The 13,221-nt window shown below is 60.2% G+C and overlaps 1 protein-coding gene across 5 annotated transcripts in view; it reads left to right on the top strand.

Moving 5' to 3' along the window:
• Window positions 1-13,221, top strand: part of ECE1 (endothelin converting enzyme 1) — a 97,041-nt gene that overhangs the window by 61,547 nt on the left and 22,273 nt on the right. For all 5 annotated transcript variants that reach the window (XM_028512082.2, XM_028512083.2, XM_028512084.2 and 2 more), the window contains 4 exons: window positions 9,008-9,129; window positions 10,243-10,389; window positions 11,436-11,501; window positions 12,525-12,716. In XM_028512082.2, coding sequence (XP_028367883.1) covers window positions 9,008-9,129; window positions 10,243-10,389; window positions 11,436-11,501; window positions 12,525-12,716 — 527 coding nt within the window. The remainder of the gene's footprint in view (window positions 1-9,007; window positions 9,130-10,242; window positions 10,390-11,435; window positions 11,502-12,524; window positions 12,717-13,221) is intronic.

Genomic DNA, 13,221 nt, shown 5'->3' with positions numbered 1-13,221 from the left:
TAAAAGGGGACGCGTCCTTGCAAAGGGACAGGAAGCGTCCTACAGGAAGGTTTTCTGAAAGACGGGAAAAGATTCTAATTTGATAGTCAGGAACTTTAGGCAGCTGCGTCTTTTAGACGAAAGGTCTTTCCCACTCCAGGGGGCGACGCTGAACCCCCCACCTGCCCCACTGTTTCTTCCTGGCCCCCGGCAGCCCCTGGGCAGGCCCCGTGGCAGCTCCTCACTAGCACAGCCTCCTGCTTGCCGCCCCAAGGAGCCGGACGGGGTGGTGGCTGGAGGTTTTGTGCCGCTCTGCGTCAGGGACAGCAGAGCCCTGCCTGCTTTGTGCCACCCAGGTGCCTTTGAAAGGGGGCACAGCCTTTCCCGTCAGAACTAGAAACGTAAAAGGCAAGTCTGTCCGTGGTAGCCAGACTGGAACTCGGGGACACCCCTTCCCCAGCTCCTGAAGACACAGCCTGGAGCTAGGCAAGCACTGCTAGGAGGGAGGGAACGGTCCAGATAGGATGACAAGATGGACTAGTGCCTGTGGGTTCACGTGCTGGTTCTTCCACTTCCTGTGTGACCTTGAGTCCCTTGTATGACCTCTCTGGGCCTCCTCTGTCACCAGTATAGTGGGAATGTGCCTCCTTTAGGTTACGAACATTAAATGGGAAAATACATGGACAGTGCTTTGTTTGAATCGGCCTGGCCTGATGCGGTGGCTCTGTTTATGCTGGTGGTGCTGTTTTCACCCTTGACCTTTGCCACAGTACTGTAGAGTTTATAGAGGGGTGTTTTGGGTTTTGGGGTTTTTTTTAAGATGTCATCCTATTTGCTCCTGTGGGGTAGAAGCTAGGAAACGCTTGACAGATGAGGAAACGGGTCCTCCAGGTAGGTTAGTAGGTGGCAGAGCTGGGACTCGTCTGGATTCTGGCCATGTGTCCGTTCCCCTGTCCTCACCATGTCCCTCAAGTACCAGGGACGGGTGCCTGTTGGAGAAGGCCCGCAGGAAGCTCGGGGCAGCGAGGGTGGGCCCGAAGCAGAGAGGGAAAGAGACGGACACCCATTCGTTCAGTGTCTGCTGCAGGCTGTGCACTGTCCAAGGCTCTTTATGCGACCACCGCCTCTGTCCTCGCAGCTTCCCTGGGACATAGGCGCTGTGGTTCCCACGTTATAGGTGAGGAGACGGAGGCTCACAGAAGTTAGGTGCCTTTGCCAGTGATAACATTGCCAGTGAGAATGGAGAGGGGCCCCAGTCCTGGGGAGCAGGTGGCCAGCCAGAGAGGTGCTGGCAGGTGCTTTCACTCCCCAGGTAGGCCCGAACCGGCCCTTGTGTATGGTGCCTGCGGGGCCTGATCCTGCTGGTTCTGGGGCTGTGTCTTACCAGGAGGACCATGGGGCTCTGCCAGGACTGAGTCCACCGCCTTAAGGGGCAGGGCCGGTGAGCGTGGCCTCCAGTCTCAGGTCCTGGCCTTACACCAAGCTGTCCCTGAAGGTCAGGGTGTGGGTGGGGAGCTACCCTGATCTGGCACGCAGTAGCCAGCCTTGTGTTCAGGCCCCTGCCCAGGGCCAGGGTCTGGGGGTATCCGGAGGCCATACTGCAGGAGTTTGGTGGCAGGCGGCCCTGGCATGCTGGCACATCACCTGTGTGGCCTCAGACAAATGAACCAGCTTCTCTCCAGCTGATTCTCACTATCTGTGAAAGGGGGATCACCGCGCCCCCACCACACAACGGTCCTATGAGATCTGACTTGCATGTGGTGGTCGGAGTGCTTAGCCCAGAGCCAGGCACTTAGTGAATGCTCTCAGCGCAGCGGAGCCGCCCTTCTCGGGGCGGCAGGTGAGCTCCTGCCCGACTTTTCCCCAACGAGCCTCGCGACTGCAGAAAGGCTGCTGGGCCTCTCAGGGCCCCAGCTCCTCACCTGTGAAGTGGGAACTAACTCGGAGCATGAGGAGAGATGTCCAAGGAATAATCAGGTGGTGGAAGAGTAAGTCCTTCTGCTTTTACTTCTTATGGAAGTGCTGATGGGCACCAGTTGTCAGGAGAGGAAGTGCGGGGCGTGGCCATGACCGTGCTGGGCTGTTTAGTTGAATTTTATTAAAGCCACAGCAGCCCTGACCAGTGTGGCTCGGTTGGTTGGCGTCATCCTGCAAAGCAAAGGGTTGCCGGTTTGATTCCCTGTCAGGGCACGTGCCTGGGTTGCGGGTTTGGTCCCCGGCTGTAGCCCTTACGAGAGGCAACTGATGGATGTTTCTCTCCCTCTCCTTCTCCTTCCCTTCCTCTCTCTCTTGGAAAAAAAAAGCATGGCATAAGCTATTTCTGCCCATTTTATAGACTATGTTACCAATAAGTCTCACAGATACAAAGGAAATGTATTTCCCAGGAATGCCCCACGAGGCTTCAAACCTGCGTGCCCTCTCCACCGACTCACCCGAGTCGGACTCACCAGGCAAAGCCTTCAGAGGGGACACCATGACTCGCCAGACCCCTGTCCCCCATGGCTGTCTGATTGAGCTCTCCAGGCTGGGTGAGACCCAGCCCAAGCCTGACACACACAGTCACTGGGGCCACCCCCACATCACACTGGCCAAGAACCTCCCCAGAAGGTGCATCCTGGGGTCACCTCCCTCCAGGTCCCTTCCTGGGCACTAGTTTGGAAATGGCCCCTCACCCGTGGGCCTTGGTAGCTGGAAAGCCCTGAAAAGGCAGGAGGCAGGTGAGTGGGTGACAAAAACATCCAGGAGTGAGGGCCAGTGCATTCTTAGGCTCGAAGCCAAGCTGCTCACAGCCCCAAGGCAAAGGGGTCAGCTTCAGGAGGGAGCTGAGACTGACGGAGGGTCAGAACGGGCGGGGGCAGCCCAGGCTGCCCAAGCCGGCCTGGGCCAGCCTCCCCTCGGTGGACGCAGGAGAGCGGGCATTCAGAGTGCTGGGAGGGCTGTGTCAGCTGACTGTGCAAAACAGCTCTTACCGTCAGCTCGCCTGTGACCTTGGGCAGACCTTTCCTTCCTCTGAACAGTGAAGTCACCCTAACCCACTCAGAGGAAATCCAGGCAGATCTGTAGCGGGTGGGTTGAACTGGGCCAAGTGCCACCGTGGCATGTCCTTGCAGCCTGCTGACTGGAGGGCAGGGACCTTATCTGCATGAGACACGGATGCCTCATCCAAGAGACACTGCCGCCTCCCCAGGCTGCCAGCTTGGGCTGTCCCCATAGGAGACAGAGAGTGTGGCCTGACTTTATCAGGGGGAAAGATCACCGCGTGGGCTGGGCCTAGCCCTGGGCTTTCCGGCCTGTGGTTTTAGCACGGACTGTTCTGCCAGCCTGAATACTTACCCCGCCCCCTTTCAATCCTGCGAGACTTTTCTCTCGTCAGTTTGCTCCTTTATGCTCCTGAAGGGCCTCTCCGGGCTTGAGTCACAACTGCATTTTGTGTACCTGTCGTATTTACTTTATCTTGTATTATAAGATTAGTAGGCACACACACACAAATGAATGCCGGCCTGTAGCCGTGCAAGCAGTGCAGACTCCGGGAAGAGGGAGAACAGGGTAGCGGCCTCCCTCTCTTCTGCCCCCGACGCCGGCCTCCCGGAGACACACGCAGAGTCCTGCCAGTGGCGCTGAGTTCGTTCACGGCAGGGACTTGGCCGTTAGTTGTGCCACCCTGTGATTTTTATTTTGATTTGTTTCTCCAGTGTTTCCTCTCTAATGTTTTGTCTTCCCGTGCAATCCGGAAGCTCCAGGAAATGCTTCCCACCCCATCCGGGGTCTGCCGCAGTGGACCCTCCTCTCCCATCCGGAAAGTGGGTACACGGGCCAATGGGTGGACGAATCCGAGGATGGGAGTGGGTGTCCAGGGCTCCTCAGCGACGGCCGGATTGCTCGGGCCTTCCTCTGCTTTTCTGAGCCCACCTGCAGGCGAGGCAAGGGAAGCAGGGAGAGCTCCGGCTCCTGCTGGCAGCCTCAGCCGCTCACTCGGGTGACCTTGGGCAAGGCACCTGACCTCATGCCTATACATCGGGCATGACACTAACACCCACGGGTGGGACCTGCTGCACGACGCCCACGCGCAGCCACGCCTGCCCGCCAAGGGAGTAGTTCATTTTCTCGGGGAAGCTGCAGAATGCTCGGGTTCAAATTCCAGCGGCTGCCCCTCGGCTCTGCTTCCCTGGGTAGATTCCTTGAAATGGGGTGACAACATGCCCCTTGGCCTGCCAGTGTGGTGAGGAAGAGAGCTCAGCGCAGGCGGCCCCGCGGAGGCACCAGGAAACGGTGATGGCGTTATTATTCTTTTGATTCTTCTGCAGAAAAAGAAACCTCCTTTATCAGCTCCGCACACCCCCTCACAGGATGGGGCTCGTGAGGGCTGGGATTGTCCGAGCCGAGTGTGTGGTTTTATCTAAGACAAACACTGGGTCTGCCCTGGTGGGGGTGGAGCCCCCCACCCCGTTCTCCAGGCCCGAGTTCCCGGCAACCCCTGCTTCTGCAGCCGCCCAGCTCCCTGGGCATTTGTTGGGTGAGGCTGTTCCAGTAAAAATTCCCAGAGGAAGAAGCGGGCCAGTTATATGATGTGCTGCCTTTCCTCTCTGGGACTTTGCGGAAGTGGCTGAGGAAGTTTCTGGAACTCGAGGCCCCTCGAAGGAAGTGCCCAGGTGGTCGGGAGCCCTGTGGCCTCGTCCTGGGCTGCCACGTTATTTCCATGCCACTGGGGCCCTGGCAGTGCCACCATCTCCAAAACGTGGCCCCAACTCAGTCCTGGGAGGTGCCCCAGTTGATTCCTCCTTGCCTGGTCCTGCGGAACCTTCTTCTGAGACGTAAACCCAGGCAAGGGCGTCTTAAAGGAAACTAAGCTTTTCCTAAAGGGAAAACAGCCCATGGCTGATGTCACTCCGATCCTCCCTCAGGCCGTAGTGATGGATGCCTCTCTCTGTGGAGCTCCCAGAGCATGCACTCACTCATCCATGCAGCCGTCCGACAGTTATACGTTGCACATTAACTATGCGCCAGACATCGAGGGGTACCAGGCATTGTGTAAAGAATAAGACGGTAATTCCTGTGGAATTACATTCCAGCAGGGAGACAGACAATAAACAAATAAACAAGTAAGTGAAAAATGTGGTTGTGAAGAGTTAGAGCTTTGAAGAAAATCAAGGAGGATGCAGGCGGGGCCTGGGAGAGAGGAGGAGGCCGAGGAGGGGGCATTTGAGCGGAGACTTGAATTTAGTGAGAGAACAGACCGTGTGGATGAGAAGGGAAGCGCGTGGCAGGTAGAAGGAGCCGTGAGCGCTGTGGCCCTGGGCGGGGCCTGGGGGCGGGAACGAGAGGGAGGGGAAGCCGGAGGCAGGCGGCAGGCAGCAGGCAGCAGGGCCCAGATCATCTGGACCAGGCTTCTCAACCTTTTTTGTTAGTGCCCCCTCCCAAAATTTACGAACCAAAACCATACTGTATAACTGTTGTGTGCTGTATGTAGAGGTAGAAAGAGTAGATTGTTTCTGCCCCCTACAAATTCATTACCCACCCCCCGGGGGCAATATTGCCACTGTTGAGAAGGAGTGGTCTGGGGCCCCCTGGGCCGCTTTACAGAGCTTGTATATAACGGTGTCTATTCGGACCCCGAGGAGCTCAAGACACAGCTCTGTAGATGCCCACCCAGCCAGGGGCCCACTGGGATGCCTACCGGGCGTCTCTGACTTAGAACCCCTAAATCTGAGTGGCTTATTCCGCTGCCAGCCCTGCCGTCCCCAGCCACGGGCATCTCAGCAGCAACCTCTTGCCCGGCCGAGGACACATGACTCCTTTCTGCCCTGCTCCCACTGTTTCTCGCCCCTTGTCCGCTGCCGCGTGGCCCAGGCCCCCTCTCCGCTCACACGGTCTGGTGCAGTGGCCTTCCATCTGGCCGTCTCGCTTCACTCTCGTCCCCCTGGGGCCTGCCAGGGAGCAGGTGCCCTGTGAGGAGCTGGGAGCGTGGGCTGCCGTGGGTGGGCTCCGTGAGCCAGACGGAGGCAGAGGGAGCGGTGGAGGGGCCCTCCCTTCTCCTGGGCTCTGGCCCGGCCAGCGTCAGCGTGGGAATGCAGGTGGTATGAATGCTGACTCCTGCTGGGACCCTCCCTCCTGCCCCTGCCTCGCCCCCTGCCTCATTTCCTCCCTGTGTTGGGGCGCAGCTGGGACCCGCCTCATCGCCGTCTCGGTCCCCAGGTGCTGTGTCCTTCCTTAAGACGCAGGCCCCGGGCTCTGCTTCCAGCAAACAGTGCCGAGGGCTGCTGTGTGCCTGGCCGGTGCTGGGGGGACCGGGACGATCAGCACTCAGACCAGTGGGCGAGGCAGCCCGCGCACAGCCTCCCCGTCCGCTCCACGTGGAGCTCACCCCAAGAGCCCAGGCAGGGGGCCGGGCCTCCCTGGCCATCCTCTGCCACGGCCTCTGGTGTGTTCTCACCATGTCCGCCCCACCGTGGGATCAGAGGCCTTTGGGACCATCAGAAGGCCGGCAGTTGCCTCACCCACCGGCTGCAGGCCTTGCGCGGGTGACTGGTGTCTGTGTTGCTCACAGAACCCCCACATTCAGCCCGGCAGCCACCAGACCACAGAGGCTTAATCACATTTGTGGGAAGATGAGTGGACGGGGCACCCAGGGTGTGGAGCTCGGAGGAAGGGACATTGAACCTGTCTGGGGCAGCCTCTCGGTGAAGGAGAGGAGGAGGCTGGGTGCTTTCCCATTCCTCCTAGTGATGGTCATTCAGGGACCAGTCGGGGTTGCACACAGGTGCTGGGGAGCTGGCTGCAATGCGCACAGCCAACCCGTCCCTGGAGCCTTCCTTCTTATCTTGGTGGCCTTGAGGCACTGGGGGAGGGAAGGGCCAGAGCTTATGGCAGCGTGCCTCCCCTGACTCTGGCCCTGACATTTCAGGGCCATGGCTGGAGCCCGATGTGGCCAGCCAGCCAGATGGGGCTTCAGGGTCTGGCAAACAGTGAGGGTTGGAGCTCTCCCTTCCAGGAAGCCTGGCTGCTGGGCCGTGTTGTCTTAGGAACGCAGCCCCTGGAGGGGCAGGGGACACCCCTTTGCTTTTCCCCAGTGTGCTGCCTTCTGCGTCCATCTGAGGAGGAGGGAGAGGTCCCTGCTCTCCCCTCCGGAAGTCCCCCTCCCCCGCCTCCAGTGGGGCACAGGGGCCAGGCGGGCGGGTGTTGCCAGGGCTGGGCAGTGGCGGCCTGTGGCCTCCAGGGCTTTGTGGATCCCGTCCCCCAGCTCCTTATAACTGCGGTCCCTGAACCTGTGCTACCAAGTCACCCTTCAGACTGCCCCCTCCCTCTTCAGGGCGCCACCCCTCCTGCAGCCAGGTGGGGGCAGCAGTGAGGACAGGGATGCCGTGGAGGGTGGGAGCTGGGGAGTGGGAAGCCCTGAGGTCAGGGTCTGGGGAAGCTGATTAGAGCAGACAGGAACTGACTTGGACCTTTTGTATCGACTGGCTACGCCACATGGATTCTTTTTCTCCAAACTGCATGCCCTTTAATGCTCCCTTGCTTTTTCCTCACATTCTCCAACTCCTCCCAAACCCAGGGCCCTGTTCCCCTTATGTCTACCTGGTGAGACAGGATATCCTCTGGGGAACCCCCGGCCCCGCCCCAGCCGCCCGTGTGGCTTTCTTCTGGGTCCCAGAATCGTCTGCATTCATCGAGGCGCTTCGGTGTCTGACGGTCATTTGTCTGCACGTCAGTGTTCCCTGGCAGGCCTGAGCCCCGCAGCGGTGGGGAGCAGGTCCTTTTCATCCTGTGAGGCCTGGTGCCCAGCCCGGTGTTGAGAGCCCTCGTGAGTGAACCTCTGGGAAAGATGTGCCCTGAGAGGGGTCTTGGAGCGGAGGAGAGTTGGGCAGGGTCTCACGCAGAAGAGCTGGGTGGCTTTCTCGTGACGCGTTTGCTGTCCTCACGCTGGAAAGGCTCCCCTGAGCTTGGGGGTGTTGTCCTTCGCATCCCCAGAGCCGGCACAGAGTAAGCAGCTGGTGTCTGTTTGGTGGGTGAATGGGGAACGTTCTGCCAGCAAAGTCTCCGTGGAGGAGGTAGGGTTTGGGGTCGGGGGTGGGCTTTGAAGGAAGCACAGGAAGGAGTCTCAGGCCCGGGAAGGACAAAGGAGGAAAGACAAGTGACATGGGGAATACTGGCCGGAGCAGTGAGGCGTTACCCCGGGGTGAGGGGGGGGAGCAGGCTGGACAGAGGGAACTGAGGAGATCAGGGACCCTGGCAGGGTGTGGAGCGGGGCTCTGAAACACAGGCTCTGGCACAGGAGCCCAGGCACATAGTAGGGCCTTTGTGAGTGACCCGAGCAGCAGGAAGTGGTTGCCTTTCCTGGGGGGCAGGTGGGACCCCACCCTGTGCTTTCACACACACGGGAGCGTGATCCTCACAGGTGGCATCTAGGCCAGGGCCCTAAGGACAGGGAGAAAGGGACAGTCTCCCGGTGTCGCAGTGTGAGGGGCTGAGATGCTGCCCCCTGAGTTTGGGAAAGGAAACGGCAGGCGGCTCCTGCGTCGACCGTTCAGCCTGATGGACGTGCTCGGCCCCTCTGGGAAGAAGCCGAAGTAAATTCAGGATGAATCAAGCCTTTGAGGCTCCCCCCCAGCTCCTGTCTGCATCACCGGGAAGACCACCTGGGATCCCAAAATCAAGACGGGCCCTTGTCCCACCCACCGGGCGGGTGTCAGGGCCCTGAGTGGGCCGGCAGGGAAAGCAGACTGTCCTCCTGCTGGGCGGCCCGTGCTGCCAACCCAGGGACACAGCTGCGGACCCGACCGCCAGAGGGGGAGAAACACGGCACGTACTCTTCCTCTTTGCCGTCATCTCAAAGCGGGGAGCGCCGCCAGCTTGCCGGGCTCTGCCCTGGGGCGGGCGCACCCCTGCCCGGTGTGAGTTCCCCACTGCTGCCCCGACAGGCAGAGGCCCAGCTCCGTTGACGCCTGACAACCGAGGCCCTGGAAAGGACCACCCAAGGCCGCCCGTGTGCACAGAGGGGCGTGTGGCAAACTGCCATCCCTTGTCATTCCAGAAAACTCCACAGCCAGCGTGAGCGAAGCGGAAAAGAAGGCCCAGGTGTACTACCGTGCGTGTATGAACGAGACCAGGATCGAGGAGCTCAAGGCCAAGCCGCTGATGGAGCTGATCGAGAGGGTGAGCTCCTCCGGCCCGTGCCGCCCGCCTGCCCCTCTGGTCCCTGTCGTCCCAGCTCTCAGCTGCTGCTGGGGCCGGACACCTCCCACCTGCAGCCACGTCACCCCTAGAGGGTAGAGGCTGTCCCCCGACACGGGCCCCGGCTGTGTGTGCGTGTGTGCACGCGTGCTCCTCTCCCCGTGGGGTGGGAGTGTCCGTGCACTGGTGTGGGCGTGGGCGTCAGCATCTGTGGTGCGTGTCTGTCACGCGTGTGGGTCTCTCTGTGCACCTGTGTGCGGGACGGGCCGTATCCACAGAGAACATGTTTTTCTCTCCCGCCGCTTCCTTGTCCTCAGCGGGTGTGTTTGTGCGAGAGCAAGGGGTGTGTTCCAGAAGGCCAACAGAAAGTCTTGGGCCAGAAGCAGAGCCCGCCCACTGACCCAGGGCCTCCCTGTCCTCCCGAGCAGGAGAAAGAGTCTTTCTTCCTGGATGCCTTGGATGGACTCCCAGGGGGCTGCCCAGCCCTGGCCGGGCTGCCTGGCACACACACAGGGTGGCCATGGGTGTTTTCTAGCTGCCCTGTGCTCCCTCTGGGCCCCGCCTCCTCGCTCGGCCGGCGGGAGGGGCCGCGGGCACCGGGGACTGTACGGCCCCTTCCCTCTGGCACAGGCCCCCACGTGCCAGCGTGTGCCCACGCAGGGAACACGAAGGAGATTCTGAAAAACCCAACTCTGAGAGAAACTAAAGCAGACTATAGATTGTCTACCTTATTAAAAATAGAGCTTTAGGCTTAAAGAGGAATGACGTGCATGTGACTTAGTTTGCAAAAATAAAGCGTACCAGAGAGAGACGTCTTCTTCCCTCGCCGTCCCCCGCCTCTCAGGGAGCAGCCGCTGTGTGGGTTGGTGGCCCACTTATCTCGGACCCGCCTCTGCTCCATCCATCCGGGGTCTCTGGCCTGCCGGTTGGAAACCCTGATGAAGACCCCTCCCTTTCACTTGTTCTGAGGCTCAGAGAGGTCAGGCGGCCCCTCCAGGCTCGCAGACCACGCCAGCCATGGAAACACACTTTGCGCCTGTGTCTCCCTGCCACCTGGTGACCTCCCCGTTTTCTCTCCCTCCTCCCTCCGCACAGCTTGGGGGCTGGAACATCACAGGGCCCTGGAACAAGGACAATTTCCAGGACATCCTTCAGGTGGTCACCTCCCACTACCGCACCTCCCCCTTCTTCTCCGTTTATGTCAGCGCCGATTCCAAGAGCTCCAACAGCAATGTGATCCAGGTGAGCTCGACCGGAGTCCCGGAAGAAGGGCCAGGGCCTCAGGGCCTGTTTGGAGTTGAGCAAGTGCTGACCTGGGGCGGGGGGCAGGAGGGGACTGAGGTGGGGAGGGGACTTGCCCTGGCTGGCAGACAGGCTTCTGGTCTCTGAGCCTGGGCTGTTGCTGGAGGCTCCCAACCAGGAGACCTTTAAGGCAAGAAGGTTCAAAAGGGCAGGCTGCCTCCTGAGGCAGGTGAGGTCACTGTAGCAACCACGAGTCTCCAGGGTCCTGATTGGTCACCGGCATCCAAAAGTGATGTCAACCCCTAGGCACAGCGGGAGCCACGGTCCCCCCACCCCAGCCTCCAGCCTTTGTAGCTCCATTTGGAACGGCTCTGAGTCGGTCTCTTCCTGCCAGAACCTGTCCCAGCCTGGAGGTCATGAAGGCTAAGTTGCTGCCCATCTCTGCCACTCACTCACTGTGTGACTTTGGGCAAGTGCCTCAACCACTCTGAGCTGCAATTTCTTTATCAATCAAATGAACTGTAATAACACCCACTCCAGGTCCGACGGGGTGTGGCCGGAAGCTCTGGTAGTGACTGTCGGGAACTGGCCCCCTTACCTGCCCACACTCATCAAACACTCTCTCCTGCAATCCTCCTCCAGCCCTGAGGGTTACATGTGTCCTCCCTATTTCCCAAAGGAAGAACCTGAGGATCAGACAGGTTTAGTAACTTAACCAAGGTTGCACAGCTTGTGAGTGGCTCTGAACCACCGCCCCATCCTGGGAGGCGTTTCGTGAAGCAGAGCCGGGCTGCTGGGCCTGGGGGCGTCGGAAGAGGAGGGAGGCTTTGTCTGACCCTTCGGAGGGGCCCAGAGCCCCCATCTGTGGTCCATCACGGATACGGGCAGGAGGGCGGCCCCGCGTGTATGGCAACATCCCGGGGCGTGCCCCTGCTGGGGCCCGAGCTGGCCCTCTGGGGCCCCGCGCCAGCCGTCCCAGGGCAGGTGGAGGCCGTGCTGAGTGCCTGCGCAACGGGGTTCCCTCTCACTCCCACCTGTCTCGCCAGGTGGACCAGTCCGGCCTGGGCTTACCCTCCAGGGACTTTTACCTGAACAAAACGGAAAACGAGAAGGTGAGTGGGCTTCTTCAAGGTAGTGGTGGCTCCTCCCCCGGCCCACTGCTCTCCACAGTTTGTTGTTGCCACTGCCCCCCGTGTCCCCTGGGTATTCATACCTGTGCAGGTCTCTGAAGACAGAGGGACACTGAAGTGTCACTTACCTGATAGGGACACGCAGTCCCTGGCAGGGCAGGGTGTCACATGTCCCCATTTCAGAGTGAGGCTGTTTCACGTTCAGGCACCAGGCACACCTTAGGCAGGGAACAGGTGTCCTTTGTCCCCATCCTGGACAGATGCAGCGATACAGCCATTGCCATTTGTGGGGGCCGGGCCTTGGCTCCGAGATGAGAAGTGACTTGTTCAAGGTCACTTGGCCAGTAGGTGGTGAGACTTGAGATTCACGTCCAGATCCACCCACCCTAAACCCACGCCTCTCCACCCCCGCACTGCACCCCGTGATGCCCCAGCACACTGCACCTGCGGTTGGTCCTCTCCGTTCATCGTTGCCCCTTGTATTGAGCAGGTGCCTACTAAGCGCCTGATGCTGGGGAGATGGTGCTGACCCAGGCAGCCTGGTCCCTGCCCCCTGGGGTCTAGGGCCTAGTATGGGACAGATGCTAATAAACTAACCACCAATCAGAGGCATGATGACAAATTGTGATTAAGTGAGGGACGAGCTGAGAAAGTAACCTGGAGACCTAATTCAGATGTGGGGGCCCAGAGGAGGACAGCCCAGTAAGAGTGAGTTCCAGGAACTGACCGATATCAATCCCCTTGGTGTCTCTCATGGGACCAGCATGCAGGAGGGGACGTGGCCCGGGATAACAGGGACCAGTCCATTTGAGGACCTCTGGTCTTTGCCCCGAGGGCCTGGGAAGCCCGTGAATTAGCTCACTGCCGACACAAGTCTGGAAGCCGGTGTCCACTGGGTTCCTGGGTAGAGCACCCAGCCCTTCCCTTCCTGCCCCGCCCTGCCACCCTTGTCCTGTCGGCAGTGGGCAGCAGCCACTGACAGATGGGGGGTGCTGGGCCCCACAGGTGCTGACGGGGTACCTGAACTACATGGTCCAGCTGGGGAAGCTGCTGGGCGGAGGGGGCGAGGACGCCGTGCGGCCCCAGATGCAGCAGATCCTGGACTTCGAGACGGCGCTGGCCAACATCACCATCCCCCAGGAGAAGCGCCGGGACGAGGAACTCATCTACCACAAGATGACAGCAGCCGAACTGCAGGTAGCTAGCGCTCCAGCTGGGGCAGCCACGGGGCTGCGGGACGTAGGGCGCCGGGCGGGGCTTGAACACCCAATTCGCCAGATCCCGGAACACCCCTGTGAAGCAGGGCTGGTTGTTACAGCCGGTTCCCAGGTGGAGAAAGTGACTGAGGCCCGGAGAGGTGGAGGAGTTACCTGCTGGAGGCCATGGCTCCGAAGCTAGTCGCTTACCTACTCCAGCAGCCTGTCTGAACCAGCATCTGCCTGGGGAGACTCGGGGGTCATGACGACCCCTCCCACTGGCTGGGCACTCCTAGTCTCCCCAGCACCAAGCTGGTCGAGCTGGGGGTACACAGCAGACAGTAAATGTCAGGGGTGGGTTCTGTCCTCACTTCACCCTTTGTTAAGCCAGGAGGTTAGAGAACATGGTCAAGGCCACGAGGCTCCTAAGTGGCCAGGGAGCTGGGCTTGGTTGACTGAAGCTCTGCTCCTGCTTTGACCCCGGTGGCCTCCTGGAGATGGAACCA

Source organism: Phyllostomus discolor, chromosome 5 (assembly GCF_004126475.2).
Source record: "Phyllostomus discolor isolate MPI-MPIP mPhyDis1 chromosome 5, mPhyDis1.pri.v3, whole genome shotgun sequence".
NCBI lineage: Eukaryota > Metazoa > Chordata > Mammalia > Chiroptera > Phyllostomidae > Phyllostomus > Phyllostomus discolor.
Note: the sequence above shows the minus strand (reverse complement) of the source record. Positions and strands in the feature narration are given on the sequence as shown.